A 17,142-nucleotide genomic window follows, 5' to 3' on the forward strand; every position below is an offset into this window, starting at 1 on the left:
AGAATACACCTCCCCACCCCAGAGCCGTCCATGCCCTCTGCTGTTGTGGGGCGAGGCCAGTTCTCATTGTACTTCCCAGCTTCGCTCACGGGGTCCTAGCTGATAAAGTGAGAGATGGACTGCACAAGCCTCTTGGGTTGTGCAAGGACTTATCTCTGTTTCCAGCCTGGCAATTTCTCTCAGAAAGCTTACGAAATACCCCCTGGATTGCAGGCACCTGGGGAACTCCATTCGGCACACAGACCCTAAGCGTTTGCAGGCTCTGGTCCCAGCCCCCATCACCAAACACACTTGCTTCCTTCTCGTCTCAGAAGAACAGGTGTACACCTTTCTTCCTTCTGAGGTCACTTCCCTTTGCTGAGGCCCCCAAGCCTAAAAGCACAGGTTCTTCTGGTCAGCAGCAACCTGGCCTTCCTACCTTCCTGGATACTCATCTCAGAAGGCAGAAGGCTACAGATGCTAAGGCGGTCCAGGTGCCAACGTGGGCGTTGGCAGCAGGGAAAGGGGCCTTAGCCATCCCTGAACTTCTGTAGACAGCCCTTCCAATCTACTCCATTGCCTTAGAAGCCTTTAAATGTCAGCAATTCCCCTGCGTCATGTAACAGTCAGCAGATACTCATCTTAACATCTGCTTGGTTTTCCTGTCTGTTTAGCCTGGCTTTCCTATTCAGAAGTGCTTGTTCCCTAATTAAATCACGGCAAAGAATCCCGGACTTATTGCAGTTTCTTACTGTCAGCCTAGAGGATGCTTGGGGGATACCTCTCATTGTGCGGGGGCTCAGCCCATTTAGAGCACCATCCTCGGCCTCATCCTTAGCTTTGACCTACTAAATGCCAGTAGCTCCTCCTCTCTTAGCTGTAACAAAATGTCTCAGACACTGCCTCCTGTCCCCAGGAGGACAGCACTGTCCCTGCTTAGGAACTGCTATTCTACTGAGTGGCTCCTAGAGCAGATGGCTCCCTACGGTCCATCACAAGGTTGGGATGACCTTTCCATGTCATTGCCATGGGCAAGCCCAGATTGGCAAGGCAACCATGTCCAGTTGGGTTCCCACTAGATTTCTACATAGCCACACAGAGCGGCATAAAGACTTCATTCATCCCAAACCTGGCATGCCCTCAATGTCAGTCACCATGAGGTACACCTTGAATAATACAGAGGCAAGGAAAGATGGGGCCACCAACCAATCCATCCACATCAGCATGTCCCCTGCACTCACTGGTGCAGGCCTGGGCAAAGATATCCCTAGACATCCACACTGTACCCCTGGCTCTAGATTCTAGCTCAATCCTGGGGCAAGTTAGCATCTGCACTCATACAGTGACTCCCCACATGTTTCCCCAGCTATTCTAACCAGCTCGGTTACCCTCATCAAGAACCAAGACTGGGTGGCTTCAACAGAAATGTGTGTTCTGAGCACTGAGGCTGGAAGTTCACAATGGAGGTACAGCCAAGTCTAGCCTCTCCTGGGGTCTTTCTCTTTGGCTTTCAGGTGGTCAGATCTGATGTGTCCTTACATGACCTTTCCTCTGAGACTTCCTTGAAGTCTCCTCTTGTGACAGGGCTCCAACCTAAGACCCCACAGAACCTTAATTACCAGCAGAAAGGTCCTATCTCTAACACATCACATCAGGAGTGAGGATTTCAGCATTCAAATTTAACAGATAAGCCTATAACAGATCAGCCTATAGCATCAGTGCTGGGCAGCCCAGCCTAAGCTAAGCAGTTGTACTCAGAAACAAGAGGGAGTAGAGGAGAGCATGCCTTCACAACTGACATCACACACCCTCATCTCCCGACCATCACCAGAGGCCCCACTCCTTAACCTTGCATGGTGTTTCCCAAGTGACACTTGAGATGGCTTCCTGCACTGTGAGTTCTCTTCAGGCAGGGATGCAATGGCTAGAGCGAACCGCTGGCATCCTGGCATGCTCAGATTCTCAAATGACCAATAAATCAAGCCTGCAGGAAGCATGGCTGACCATCTATCAAGGGCAGAATAAAGGAACCCTTTAGAAGCAGGCTAATGGAGATCAGTAGGGCATTGCTCTGTCCTCTTGTGGTGTTTTGCCAGTAGTTATAAGTAACCCAGTGCAAACATACAAGGAACTCAAGATCTCCCAAGCTTGTCTAGCCTAAAACACATTGGGGGCACTCATCAAAACCTAGACATCCCATTTTTCCACCCACTGATCAGTCTACCCCTTCCTGAAGAGTAGGTCAATAGAGATGTGTTGTGGTGATCTTTTTGTGCATTGTGTAAAGATTGTCTTTGTATTATTCAAATACTTATTATTGTGCAACCAGACTTTAGTATTGTTATTCATGTGGCTGCACTATATCTCGTAAACAATCCCTCCATCACCTTCAGAGTAGCTGATGCCTGAGAAGATCAGAAGAAGACATTGGAGCCCCTAGAACTGAAGTATCATATAGTTGTTAGGTGCCATGTGGGTGCTGGGAACAGAACCCAGGTCCTCTGCAAAAGCAGTCAGTACTCATAACCACTGAGCCATCTCTCTGGCCCCCACATTTTGATCTTAAGCCCTCTGTTTCATCCTGTAAGACAATACTTTAGCATCTGCTCTTCAATGGCCTGAGGGTTGAAGTTAAGCTCGGACAGGACAGGATCGGTCTTGAGGATAAGCTTGGACTTGCTGTGGAGGTCTGTCTTAGAGAGTGAGCCGACTCAGACAGGAACAGGTCTTCCTGGGATGTGGCCCAAAACACAAGGCTCAAGAAACTGAAGCCAAAATGGGCCAGCAAGAGTGTCAAAGACCTCTGGCTGGGCACCTTCTCTCTGGACAACCTGGTTGAGTCTTAAGAACCCCACCTGGGGAGGAACGCTCCGGGCACTGCTGCTCCTGGGTGTCCATCTTGATCTGGCTGGTCTCTTCCCAGACCTCACTCAAGTCCCAGAGGCTTACCAGAGATCAAGGCTTTGGGAAATTAAGCTGGGTAGAGTCTATAAAAAGCAGACTTTTTTCATTGGGGTCTACTCTGTGAGAGGCTGAATAACACGGAGTCAAGATTGGGGGAGCTCAACAGGGGCTTTGCACAAATGGCCTTACCTACAGGAATCCGGGAGCACCTCTGTGCTGACAGTCCCCACTGGAAGGTGGTCACTGGGCACCTTAGACTGGGTCCCAGCTCTACTAAAGAGCAGAACAAATGTCCCATTTCTGTCGCATTTGGTCTCTTTCCCAGTGGGTTGCCTACCCAGTATACCCAGTCTATGCTGACAGACCCTCTGCTCAGACACTGGTTCATCACCACTTTCAGATTCTGTTGTCATTTAAAAAACATTAGTCAAAAAAAAATTAATTAAAAATTAAAAAATAAAAAACATTAGTCCCCTTCATCCTCCTCCTTCAAACATTACCATGCATAGGAAGTGAAACTGCATAAAAGCACCTTCTTCTGAGGTTAGAGAGGTGACAGGGTGGTTGAGAGCACTTATTGAGGACTCAAGTTCGGTTCGGAGCACCCACAAGGTTCCTCACAATCACCCAGAAGTCCAGTTCTAGGAGATCTGACCCTCTCTTCTGGCCTCCTTGGATGCTAGGCAAGCATATGATGAATATACACACACAGGCAAAACCCTCATAAAAAGAACAAAACCATCTAAAGCAATACATACATTTTTAAAATGCCCCTTGGTAAGCTTAAGATAGCACGAAGTATCAGGCCACCAGGACGACCTGATTCAGAGAAGGCAGTGAGTGACAAGGTGCAGGATTGATTAAGTGATTGAAGAAGTGACTGCAACATGTCAGCTCAGTGTCCTTCACCCAAGCTCCTCAGCCTTGCTCACTGTCATACACCCCAGGACACCTCTCAAGATGCCACTGTTGCCCCATTGTTACAACGATGACTGCACAGTTTGGTTTTTGTCAACTTGACACAAACCTCTTCCCCGAGAAGAGGGACTCTTACTGAGAGTCTGCCTCCATGTTCACAGACTGGCGAGCCTGTGGGGTGTTTTCTTAGTTGGTGATTGACACTGGAGGGCCCAGGTCACTGTGGGCCGTGCCACCCCTGTGCTGGTGGTCTTCAGTGTTATATGAAAACAGGCTGAGCAAGCCACAAGGAACAAACCAGTGAGCTGCACTCCCCCCACCCCCACCCCCAGTCTCTGCTTCAGTTCCTGCCCCCCCAAGTTCCCGCACTGACATCCATTCATGATCGCACCAATAGAACCCTTGGCATTGCCTTCACCATGACCAAACATTGTAACAGGACAACCGCCTCTGTCCTTCCTGGGGACCATGGGCTAAACCACCCATCCTGGAGACCTGAGCATCCCTGGCTCACTAGAGCTCGTGGTGCTGCCAGGGTTTAGAGCTTGGTTATGACAAGGGGCTGCTTCAGGACTCTCCAATAGGGTCACAGAGAGAAGTAAATAGGTCTAATCTGGTCAGGGCCTGGCCAGATTATTGGCATCCCTACCCAAGTTTCCCAGGGCATTGTGAACATGGCCACAGGAGCTGCTGAGATCACTACACTCTGACTTCCTCATCTGTCTGTGCAGCCATGACCTCCCACCGTCCTTCCAGCCTGAGGTAAATGAGGCTTTGACTGGCAGCAGTGGGCTCATGCACCCATTGCCCAATGACTACCCTTTGATTGCATGGTGCCTACCACAGGGCAAGAGACTAACATACCCCATGTGGGCTCTTCTCCTAAACATAGGAACATCGGATCTGCATGGGGTTATACAGAGTACCCAACAGCTTCACCCATTCCAGAAACCTGAGCACATATTAGCGTTCATATCAGGAAGACCCAGACCCAGCTCTTAAAAGCCTTGGTCCTCAATGTGTGTCTTTATCCTAAACATCTATGAGCCCTGAGATTCCCATGCAGGAATCTCACCCTCAAGGCAAGACCTCTGAGTGGGGGGGAATTAAGTTAGGGAGAATATTCAGGAATGGGATTAATACCTAGAGGGAGCTTGTCTGTCCCATGCGCCATGTGAGGACACAGCACAACGCAGCCTGTAAATCTTACCTCCAGACACTCAATCTCAAGTGCAGCCTCCAGAAGTAGAGCAATGAAATTCTGCTGTTCACAGCGCTCTTTCTAAGGGGAGGCTGAGGCTGAGGCTGAGGCTGGGGCTGGGGCTGGGGCCGTGTGTTCTGGGAAAGTTATTTCATAAGTCAGTAACTGTTGAAAGCCAAGGGTTCTCGTGAAGATGGATGGAATGGAAAGCTACAGGAGTGTCCAGTCTAGGGCACAGACAGTGTCAGGAAATAATGGGGCCACAGCCCCTCAGATCCTGCCTGTGATACCTGCTCCCTGTTCTGCATCCCAAGAGAAACACCTTAACACCAAGGGGCTTTGGGTCACTCTTGGGTTTTTCAGGAGAAGAAAGCAAATGCCAGTATGTATAAAGACAAGCCCTCTGCTTGGTAGACACGGTGACAACAAATCATTGCTGGCAGCTAATGCTGAGAGGTGTAATCTAAAACCAAAGACCCACAGGCCACTGCTTCCCCACAAAAGAAAATGTGTAGGCACAGAGGGCACTGGGCAGCTCTAATCACAAGACCCTCGCAGTGCCCTTCTCCAGGTTAGGAGGGCTGTCGGCAAGAATGAACAGACAAGCTCTGTCACCATGACGAGGTTGTCCCGGAAGAGGACAAGTGAGGAACTCACCTCACTTCTACTAAGCACCCGACATTGACCATCCTGCCACCTGACCATCCTGCAGAGCCCAGCTCAGGCTGCAGCTCTCAGGGCCAGCTGATAGCTGCTTGGTCCGTGACTGAGTGCCAGTGGGCACAGCAAGGACTCAGCACCTATGTAGTCAGAAGCACAGCAGCAGTCCAGGAGTGCAAACACAGCAGGTCCTGCAGACAAGCTGCAAGAGAGCCGGAAGCTAGAGCTCTCATGCTGCAGGACAGGGAAGGTATGTGACCTCAAAGGAAGGGGATGCTATTCAAATCAGGGATAATTAGCTCCCATCCAAGATGGACATGAAGCGGACAAAGGCCCTACTACAAGCCTAACACAGGGAAGATGCAGAAGCTGAAGGAATTATTTAGTCAGGTGAAAGTTAACTATGGCCACAGTGATAGCATTGCGAAGTGTTCCACAGAGGCTAGAAGGTAGTGATTTCAGACCCAACAGGCTGCTGGTTCATTTATACACAGGAAAGCATGGCTCCCTGGATGGGGACAGATAGAAGGTGGGCACTTAGCATCCTGTCCTGCTGGGCCATGGAGCCCACAGGACCCAGCATACAGTCAGCGACTGCTTTTGTAAAACAGGTTTCCAGGAGGAAAAACCATGTTTGTCCTTGCAGTCAAAGGTCTGGTCTATTATTTCCTGTGGTTCCTTAGTCCTTTAGTGACATTCCAGGTCTCAGTAGAGGAAAACTATGAACAATAGACTTTCCTCTCCTGCCCTTTCTTTCCCATGGTTTTCAGAACAAACCCTCCTCTCCCTAGGGCGACCTACGCAAGAAGCCCAGTGCCTTCTCACGCCTTTACAGTGCCCCTGCAGGTCTGCAGAATAGATGACAGGAAGATGTGGGGCGGGGCAGAGCCCAACATGTGCAACAAATCAGAGAGCCTTTTGTGGAGCCCAAGCGAAGGAGGTGGGTACTTTATGCAGACACATTCCCCAGCTCAGGTCTCCGGACCATAATCTCTATACTGACAGACTCACTGCAGTTTTAAAAGGAGAAGTGTAAAATCCCTGTTCAAAAACTCCAAGGGGTGTAATCAAAGGTTCTGAGGGATTGTGACTCAGTGGTAATTAACATCTCTCCACGCCATTGCACACAGGTTACCGCCTAAGCCTCTATAATGTTCATTCTTTTCTAAACTGTCATTTAAGTAATAGGTGGGCTTGTGTATTATGTTTGCTTTTGAGAATGGAGATGCTTCTGTTTTGTTGGAAAAAAAATTAGGGAATGGCTGGGGCCCCCATCACCGTCCTGAGGCAGCTGCTTGCTGCTTCCTAACGGTTTGCACACCACCAAGATGAAGACTGAGAGGCCAGAGCCGGGCAAGAGGACGCTTTTCATTTACACCTGACCGCTTTTCAGAGAGTTCCCGCGCCACTGTGTGCTGGGGTCCCACCTTGCTCCATCACTTCATAATTATTTTAAGATGAGACTCAATTTGTTTACAATGTGCGCTATGCTTCCAACTCCAAATGAGGAGGTTCCAAAGCATCATGGGTAACCCATGGATTTCCCCGATCCAGTGGCTGCCTGGGATAGACATCTAGTGTCTGACCCAGGCTCCAATTCAGGGACATTAAAGACCCTAGAGCTTTCCAGTGCCATTCTCCAGGAGAGAAGAATCCTAGTTCGTCCTGACGGAGCCCGTCTGAACACAAGGGCACATTTGATGTTTCACGACACTCTCTGACTCTTCGCTTGAGCATGAAGCGGTGCAATGGTTGATTCTGGCTATTCTGAAGAAAGTTTGTGTTTGTGGGAGAATGAACAGAATAATTGGATCAAAGCCCAGTGGAGATTCAGACATGGGATAGGTTCCAAATGATGAAAACAGCAAGCATCTCCACTTGTCCCAATAACACAATTACTGATTTACAGCATTCTTTGTGTTACAGGGTGTCTTAGTCAGGGTTTCTATTCCTGCAGAAACATCATGACCAAGAAGCAAGTTGGGGAGGAAAGGGTTTATTGAGCTTACACTTCCACATTGCAATTGATCACTAAGGAAAGTCAGGACTGGAACTCAAGCAGGTCAGGAAGCAGAAGCTGATGCAGAGGCCATGGAGGGATGTTTCTTACTGGCTTGCTTCCCCTGGCTTGTTCAGCCTCCTCTCTTATAGAACCCAAGACCACCAGCCCAAAGGTGGTACCACCCACAAGGGGCCCTCCCCACTTGATCACTAATTGAAAAAATGCCCCACAGCTGGATCTCATGGAGGCACTTCCCCAACTGAAGCCCCTTTCTCTGTGATAAATCCAGCCCGTGTCAAGTTGACACACAAAACCAGCCAGTATACAGGGAAAACTGTACAAGGGACCTTAATTGCTGCCTGGGTCACTTTTGGATCTAACCGAGGCAGGAAAGAAGCAACGGCAGAGTATAAAATTAATGGGCCACGCAACTTATAACACAAAGATGATCATAAGAAGTAATTCACAGCACCAGTAGAGTTGTCTCCACAGAGCAGATGCTATGTCACCTGTCTGAATTTTATATCAGCTGGAACAGCCATTCTAGGATATGAGGCCATCTTAGAGGAGGTTATATCTAACAAAGGTAGGGACATCACAATGTCCTTCCAGATCACGGTGTTCAGTGTCCCCCAAAGTAACTGCCTCATGCTTCCAGTGCCCTCTGAATCACTGTAGAGTGGCCAGACACAGACCGTTGAGCACCTGGTTCCAAGCAGAGAGAATGGAGGTTGTCCCATTCTTATGTGGTATAACTACTCAGCTGTCTGAAGTTTACATGGGGCTAGACAGATGCTCCATGGTAGTAAACAGTTCTCAGGAACTGTCAGAGTACTGAGCAGGGAATTCTGGAAGACACACCAAGGGCCACCAAAGTGACCTTTTCCTGTATATGCTTTAGTGTCATGTTTGAGCTATGGTCCTACAGTTTTTTATTCAGACACTGTCCATTTAAAACTAGGGGTGAATTTATAAAAGTGATACGAAAAGTAACTTTTCTGTTTGTTATTGCACAAAATGGAGGAAGGGACACTGGAGTCTCAGAACTACAAGGCTGCTTTCCTCTTTAATCAGATGGTCACTACCATTCCAGTCTCAAGCCAAGGACTATACCGACTCGGGAAAGCATGAGAGGGAGACTGTACCCGTCAGTCCTGTGAAAACCGCCCTGCTCTGCTCCCCAGCAGAAGGCCTCCAGCTGTTTAAGAGTAAACCTTGGAGCCGCATAGACTTCCTAACTCAGTAGCCTGCTTAAACCAGCAGGGAAAAAAAAATTCCATCCACTTTTTAACAACATCTACATGGAGACCAACCTGCTAGCTTAAGTTACAAGGCACTTCCTTGGTTCCTCACAAAGCAAAAAGGCCAGCCCTAGGCCTGCCTTCCTCCACTACCAGCCCCAGCCGCACTGTGTGATCAGTCTGTAGGTGCCAAGTCTACTCTCCATCCCTCTGCAGACAAAGTCGGCCACCAGGAAGACAGGGTTAGGGCAGGAGAAGCATGGGCCTGAAAAGGGACTGTGCATGACATCTAGCAAGCGGTCTACAACGGTGGTTCTCACCCTGTGGGTCAAGACCCCGCTGGGGATCTAACAACCCTTCTGCAGGGGTCAGAGAGCAGATAAACTGCGTACCAGGAATTTACATTATGGAATTACCATTATGGTTCATAATGGTAGCAAAATTAAAGCTGTGAAGTAGCACTGAAAATAATTGTATGGTTGGGGTCACCACTACTGAGGAGGGTCACAGAATTAGGAAGGATGAGAACCGTTGGTCCAGAGGGAATTAGCTCTGTATTCTTGCCATGGAGGAGGGCTGAGGCCTAAAGAAGGCAGAATGGGGTCCTTTATGTGCTATCCAGGTCTGAAGATGGAAGCATCTGGTTCCTGTGGGGCTATCTCCAACAGGTTGTGTCTCCTTTTAGGCTTCATGTTAACCGTCCCATTGGAGGTCGTTCTATCCCCTCTGGTATAACAGGGAAGCGCACAGAACACCATCCCCGTGGGCGGGTGCCCTGAGATCTGTCTGTCCCTCAGTAATCACAGCTAAACTACACTTGAAGGTGCTTTTCTCTCCTGAAAAGTGTTGAGCAATCAGGAAAGCCATAAAGTACCAAGGGGTCACCCGGCACCGACTGACTCTTCTTACTTGTGTGTTGACATCATTCCCATCCCCCAGCCTGGTGGAGCTGTCCTTAGCATAAAGGCGCAGGGTGAAATAAAACAGCGTTGTGTCCACACTTGTAAGGTAGAAGGGGCCAAAGGGCAAAATGTAAGATCCTGCTGGAAATCCCAACACCCACTATCTTAACCCTCAGGCCTACCCAAGTCTGAAAGTGAAGGAACCAGAGAACTCAAGCAACAGAATCACTTCTAGGATGCACAGAGCACCACCGTTCTATCTGTCTACCCGTAGACTTCATAGAAACCAGTGGTGCATAAAACAGGGCCAAGAGAGAGGGCGCCAGCCACTGTGGGCTGTGGACTGTCTAAGCACCAACTCTGCCCCCTGGAGCCTGACGTTTGGTTACCTGGTTCTTCTGGGGCTGGTGGATCGATGACCTCAGGCTCTGGGGTGACTTCAGGGGGTGGAGGGGGAGGGGCTGGTGGAGCTTTGACAGGGGTCGTTGACTCGGGGGTCTCAAAGGCTTCCTCAGAGTCCGAACTCCTGGTGGAGAGAGATAAGAAACATAGGTGAGACCTTGCTGAGCAAAGATTCTGCTGTGAAGGCACGGACGGCCTTCTGACTGCAACAAATACATCTGTGGCAAATACGCAATTCACCCGCTGGGAAAAAGGAGTGAAGATCATCTCAGAGCGTGATTCCCAGGAACTGGGGTGAACCTGTCCACTGACATTGAGATCTGTAGTGGGTTGGCCTGGTGCTGCTATGTATGCAAATGCTAAATATTGTGTCCTAAGACCTGGTTGCCCCAAGAAGTATACCAGCTTTTGTTATGCAAACCTTGCCCCACCCCCACCCTAAGTTATCCTTGATTGGTTAATAAAGATGCCTACAGCCTGTAACTGGGCAGAAGAGAGGTAGGTAGGTAGGGTTCGGGGGGTCCCAGGCTTGGGGTCTCAGGAAGGGACCAAGAGAGGAGGAGGGAGAAGGAAGAAGCGGCCATGGGGTATATGATTGTGAGTGCACAGCCGTGTGAGGGCTGGCCTGCTGGAGTGGGAGCGGCCCAGGAAGAACACAGCAAGTGGGAGCTCAGGGTTATTGACAGCGGAGTAGACAACATAACACAGGAGGTTGATATCTGTCCATCTCAAATGCTTTAAGGTTATTATAAATATAAAGGTTTGGGGGTGTTTATTTGGGAACTAACTGATCTAAGGTGGGGTAGAAACTCCCAAACATAGCTGCCATCTTGTGTCCCTGCGTGTGTGCGCCTTATCTCAGCTGGCCTGCCCGAGATGCCCTCAGATGCTCTGAGCGTGAGCCTTACAATCATGAACCAGGAAAAACTCGCCCAACTGCAGGCACAAGTGCTCATTGGTGGGAAAGGAACTGCTCGTAGAAAGAAGAAGGTGGTTCACAGAACAGCCACAGCAGCTGATAGAAAACTGCAGTTCTCCTTAAGGAAGTTAGGGGGTAAACCCTATCTCTGGTATTGAAGAGGTAAACATATTTACAAACCAAGGAACAGTGATCCATCCTAACAACCCTAAAGGTCAGGCGTCTCTGGCAGCAAACACCTTCATCATTACAGGCCCACTGAGACAAAGCTGCAGACAGAAACGCTTCCCGGCATCCTCAACCAGCTTGGAGCAGACAGTCTGACTAGTTTACGGAAACTGGCTGAAGCTCTGCCCAAACCATCTGTGGGTGGAAAGGCACCCATTGCTCCTGGAGAGGATGGTGATGATGAAGTTCCAGATCGGGTGGGAATTTTGATGAGGCTTCTAAGAACAAGGCAGACTGAACTGAAGCAACTTCTGAAGACGGTGACACTTGCAGAAGTTACAGGAGCTGCTATTTTATATCATGACTGCTCTTTAAAATTTTTTTGTTTATTATGGATCTGGTAAAATCTAGATCTCTAATAGTTTTAAGCCCAAGCCTCCTGGACACGGCCGCTCTTTTCAGTTTTTGCTTATACCTAAGTCATTCTTTACAGCAAATTAAGCTGAAGAAGCCTGGGGGAAAGGTTTGGAAAAGGTTAATAAAATTCTTTGCCTAATTGGGTGGTGGTGGCGGCGGCTGAGCACGCCTATAATCCCAGCACTCTGGGAGGCAGAGGCAGGCGGATTTCTGAGTTTGAGGCCAGCCTGGTCTATAGAGTGAGTTCCAGGTCAGTCAGGGCTATACAGAGAAACCCTGTCTCGAAAAAAAACAAATCCAAAAAACCAAACCCCACCCCCCCCCAAAAAAAAAGAAAGAAGGAAAAAAAAAGAAATCCCCAAACAATATTTTCCACAACAGATATCAATGTAGCCCTACTTGAAAGACACATGTCCACCTTAGTGACAAATTCTCGCACGGTGGGCTATTTGGGTAAGCCTCGCTGGAGGGTTGAGTCAGCCTAACAGAGAGACCGTTTATTATGCTCACCACAGTGGCTCCAGCCCTGCCTCTAAGTGCCCCATTCTGTAAACTCAATTTCCATTCACTCTCTCCCTACCCCAGCCCAGCCTGCCATTCTTCCCACTCCCTGTCTCCCCCTCCCCCACACGCGCGAGCTTCTCCATGTTTAATGGTCTCTTCTACTGGACCGAAATTGCCACACAGGTGGCCGGCCTTGTTTCTCACAGTGAATGGCCATCTGTAGAGAAAATGAATGAGAGCCAGACAGCCTGTCAGCAGAGGGTATGCCAAACCAAGGCACAAAATATGGCCAGCCAGTACCCAGCGGTATAGTGATAGCCCTTGGTGGTCCCTAGGGAAATCTACTTGCAAAGAAGCCTCTTCACACACAGACCTGGCCCAAAAGCCTATTGAGGAGTTTCTTGTGGTAATAAGAAGTCAGTGGGCAAGCCCTGCCTGGGCCCAAGAAAAGTCGACCGTACACCTTCTCCCTTCCTGCTGCCCCAAACTACTTGATCTTAGTCACAGGAATAGGAAATTGAGTTATAAGTTCTCCAGCTGCTGACAGGACAGGGTCATCAACTCCCTGGTTCAAGATAACCAAAGGACCAATGCCAACCTTACCTGTAAGGACAGACACTGTGGAGGGCAGCAACATGCTGGCTCCCATCTCTGACCATTCTAATGCACCCAAATGCCAACTGATCACTGGCAAGGAAGGAGGAGGCTAACCACCAAGAGAGGATCCACAGGACAGCAGATCAGGACCTCTGCTGAAGATTTACAATCAGGCCATGATGCAGTAGGAGACAGAACATGGCATGTCAGGATTCAATGCACTAGCTCTCTCTCTCTCTCTCTTTCTCTCTCTCTCTCTCACACACACACACACATACACTCACACACACACACACACACACACACACACACACACACACACACACACACGGGTACCACGAGCTGCCTCCAACACTGTGAGACGCTCACACTGTTGAGCTCCAGAGTGAACCTGGAAGATGTCACCTCTTCTAAAGTATATCAAGTGGCCATCAGAATACCAGCAAGCAATACCCGCCCACTATGACCCAGGAAAGGAGCCATTGGGTGAGTTCCAGAGATAGAGATGTGGCTCACTTGGTAGAGTTATTGACTAACATGCATAAAAACCAAAGGTTTCAACCCTTAACACTATATAAACCAGGCATAGTGGTCTGAGCCTATGCTAGCTACAATCCTAACACCAAAGAGGTCAAGGCAGGCGGACCAGAAGTTCAAGGTCTTCATCAACCATATATAGTGTTTGGAGCCTGCCTGGACTACATGAGACCCTGCCTCAAAAATTGCTTAAATCAGTAAGAACAACTATATCAATCTTTCTTTTACACCTTAGTGTAAGAGACTAGTTTTATTAGTGCCAAAGATTGTCCCCATTCCTCCTAAGAACCTTGTCACCCACAATGCCAGGGCCCTGCAAGGGCTCAAAGAAATCAACAAAAACATTACAGCTTCTTTAGATGGGACCCAACAAGCTAATGCCAACTTTGTATTAGATTTCCCTAGTAAATACTTAATCCTCAGAAGCACAACAGGGAAGACACTGCATTTTTCTTCTCTTTCTTCTCTTTCTTTCTTCTCTTTCTTTCTTTCTTTCTTTCTTTCTTTCTTTCTTTCTTTCTTTCTTTCTTTCTTTCTTTCTTTCTTTCTTCTCTCCTTCCTTCCTCCCTCCCTCCCTCCCTCTCACATATTAATGTTAAAAGACAGTTTGTCTATGGGGAAAATTTAAGCTCCATCCATACTTGGTGGAAACAGATCTTGGAAGATGAAGGTTTAAGTATGCAAACATGGGGCAGGGGTGGGGGTGGGGGAGTCACACAAATGAACAGTAAAGAAGAAGGAATGTTTGGATCAGGTTTCTGGGCCTGGAATGAAGACCCAAGAACCTCCTTCCTCACCCTAGCATCTGTACCACAGACATCAGGGACAACCATGAAAAGACACACAGAGTCAACTTGCCTCTTTCTGAAGTTTTCCTGGGCCACTAGCAGCCTGGAGTCCCCATCGCTGCTCACCGCGGCCCACATCCAACGGGCCCATTCCACTGGGGACCACATCTGCCAGGAGTCAAAAGCCATCGCCACAGAAAAATTCCCACCTATACTGTTCTTGCTGCTATCTCTTGAGATCTAAACCTCTTTCATGGCACCACCAAAAAGGAAGCTTCCCCAGGCCCCCAGCAAGGACTGCTGTGAGCATCTCCTGTGTTCCGAGGCCCCAGGCTGCCTGCTCAAACTGAGATGCAAAGAGAGGGGATGGGTGTGGGGGAGTATCAAAAGGGTGTCCTATGGCTTCTGCAACCCTGGGCACTGATAGCTCAAGGCTTTGGAATAATATAAAGGGCTCTGGTCTTTCTCAATAGCACAAGTGACAAGGAGGGCCGGATGCTCTTGTGTCCTAGCTGTGAATTCCAATGAGGTTTCTACTACAGCAGCTGCCTGCCTACACACCTGCTCAAAGGACCACCATTCACCCAGGGACTGGCAGGGAGGCAGTCTGGAGGAGGCGGGGCATGAGGACACCGTGCTCCTTGTACTAAAAAGACCTTCTTGTCTTTTTACTATGAACTGTGTGCATCAAAACACCACAGGCCACTAGCCTGACACTTCTGGAGCTGCTGGCCTTGTTTGCATATTTCCACACTTTCTCCCAGGAGCAGGGAGCAAGTTAATTAGAGGCGACAGATAGCAGCTTTGAAAATTCTCTCTTTCCTCCCTGTTCAGTCACCCAGGGGATTAAAAACATTTCAAGAGTGAGAATTTCTGTAGTCCACCCACCAAGAATCTGTGTGTAAGAAGAGAGCAGCTGGGTGAAGTTCTAGCCCCAAGTCCCACTGACTGAGTCCCACCGTAATGTGGCTGGTTTTCTACTGTACTCAAATAATTACACAGCTGAGACTCCACACAGAATAGAAAAAAAAAAGGAGGAAATGAATTTGACACAAATATGTATCTGAACAAGAAATGATGTCACAATTTGTTAAAAACCCTCCAAATTTCAGGAAATAGGTTTATCAGGATATGTAAATTTATGTTTACCATGTAAGTAAATAAGAGTATAATATGTGTGTATGCAAAAATAAATATAAGACGTTAAACACAAGAGTATAATAACACATAAATCACACACATACACACACACACACATGCACTGCATGCTTCTATATGAAAAGCACAACAGCCAGCATTTGTGGAACATTTAGTCATGTGTCAAGGCATGAGTCTATGTCTGTCATCTTCCTAAGTATGGGCTAGGGATGTAGCTCAGGTGATAAGTGCTTACCTAGCATGCACAAGGCCCAGGGTTCAAACCCCAGCACTGCATAAACTAGGCATGTGGCATATGAAAAATAACAAAATAACTACAACAGTCTACAAGTGGCCTGCCGGGTGGAGAACAGGCCTGTTTCACAGATGACACGTATAGCCATGGTTTAGAGAAGCAAACTGTTTTGCAAGGCTATGCGAGCTGGGAAATGAGAAGATCAAAGCTCAGATCCCAAACTGTCAGCCTCTGAGGTGTCTTTTCACAACATCTATGGTTTCCTGAAACCTTTAGCAATCTCCATTTTTATGTCCTTATCATACAAAGTTTATCACAGAGAATAATTAAGCTGGTTAAGTGAACTTGTAAATGTGACACTGGGGTCTGTGGAGATCCCAGACACAGCATGATCCTTGCTTTTTCTTTCTCTTGTTTGCACAATGTTAGAAGTCCCAATCATCCAATGGAGTGATTACTAACAGCCCTGTTCTTCTAACGGTCTGTCCTGTGATCACAGGGGTCTCTACAAGGCAAACAGGGTAGGGCAGCCATCAGACAGCAAGAACCAATTCATCCGCCAGCACAAAGCAATATTCGGGGAATATTCAACACCACAGTGTGTATGTAGATGAGAACAACTATGCAAATGGCAGACTGTCCTAGCCATAGAAACCGGGGCCTGAAGTTCTTCCCAGTTGTGTTAGTATAGTTTAAAACATTCCTTAAGAGTGGGAGATGTGTGGCTCAGTGGTAGAACCTTTACTTGCCAGAGATGCTCAAGGCTCGGGGTTCAAGTCCCAGCTACACACACACACACACACACACATGCACACACGCACAATCATGTACCTACTTCTATAGTGCTCTAAATCCTAACCAAGCACAGTCTACAAATCCCTGTTCCACACAGTATGAAGTAACTCATTCCAGTGACATGCTCTGGGAACTATCCCTCAGAAAAGATTCAGGTAGAGGTTACTGTAGATTCTAAGGGATTGTTTCCTTACACTTGTGGCTCAGTTTAAACTCCACTCTTTTACTTGTTAAAAGTAAAAGTATTATAACAAAATAGTCTAAGATCAGAACCCCCACACAGATACATGATATATACACTCATTAATACAACTGTATCTGTGACATGAATACGTTTGAATATAACTGAAATACGGTGTTTTTATTAAATGAAGAGTTCCCAACATACTGATTACATTTTGTTCAAGTTTAACTAGCAAGTATCCAAGGTGCTTGGTGAGGCAGGGGTCTGCAGTCGCAAGAAAACAGCCATACAATGCAAGGTGTTTCAGCAACACGCAGCATTTACTTCTGTAGAAGCCTGCACACACAGCCGCTTTAAATCCACCCGCCAAGCACACCCGAGCACATCCTCAGACCCACTGGGCTGCTTCTGCTCTCAGTGCAGATGGGTCCTGTGTCTCACTCTAGGGCTCAGAGCCCGGTTCACATTTTTCTGCTGGCTAACTCTAAGCCTCGTAGACAAGCCATAACTTTTAAGGGCAGATGCGCCATGAAGCACACACTTCTATCTTAGAAAACTTTTTCTGTGGAAGGAGTTTCTAGCAGGTGGTGTCATTTTTCATTTCTTCCTTGTTGGAGGCCAGGCTGGCCTC

The 17,142-nt window shown here is 48.1% G+C and overlaps 1 protein-coding gene and 1 pseudogene across 1 annotated transcript in view; one reads left to right on the forward strand and one right to left on the reverse strand.

The window, feature by feature from the left end:
- The window catches only part of Tacc2 (transforming acidic coiled-coil containing protein 2), a 74,560-nt gene that overhangs the window by 39,021 nt on the left and 18,397 nt on the right, over positions 1 to 17,142 (reverse strand). Inside the window, exon 2 of the mRNA XM_052197157.1 lies at positions 10,197 to 10,333. Within this exon, the coding sequence (XP_052053117.1) occupies positions 10,197 to 10,333 (137 nt within the window). The remainder of the gene's footprint in view (positions 1 to 10,196; positions 10,334 to 17,142) is intronic.
- On the forward strand, positions 11,113 to 11,594 carry LOC127695201 (transcription factor BTF3-like; annotated as a pseudogene).

The sequence above is a fragment of the Apodemus sylvaticus genome, chromosome 1 (assembly GCF_947179515.1).
Source record: "Apodemus sylvaticus chromosome 1, mApoSyl1.1, whole genome shotgun sequence".
NCBI classification, from domain to species: domain Eukaryota; kingdom Metazoa; phylum Chordata; class Mammalia; order Rodentia; family Muridae; genus Apodemus; species Apodemus sylvaticus.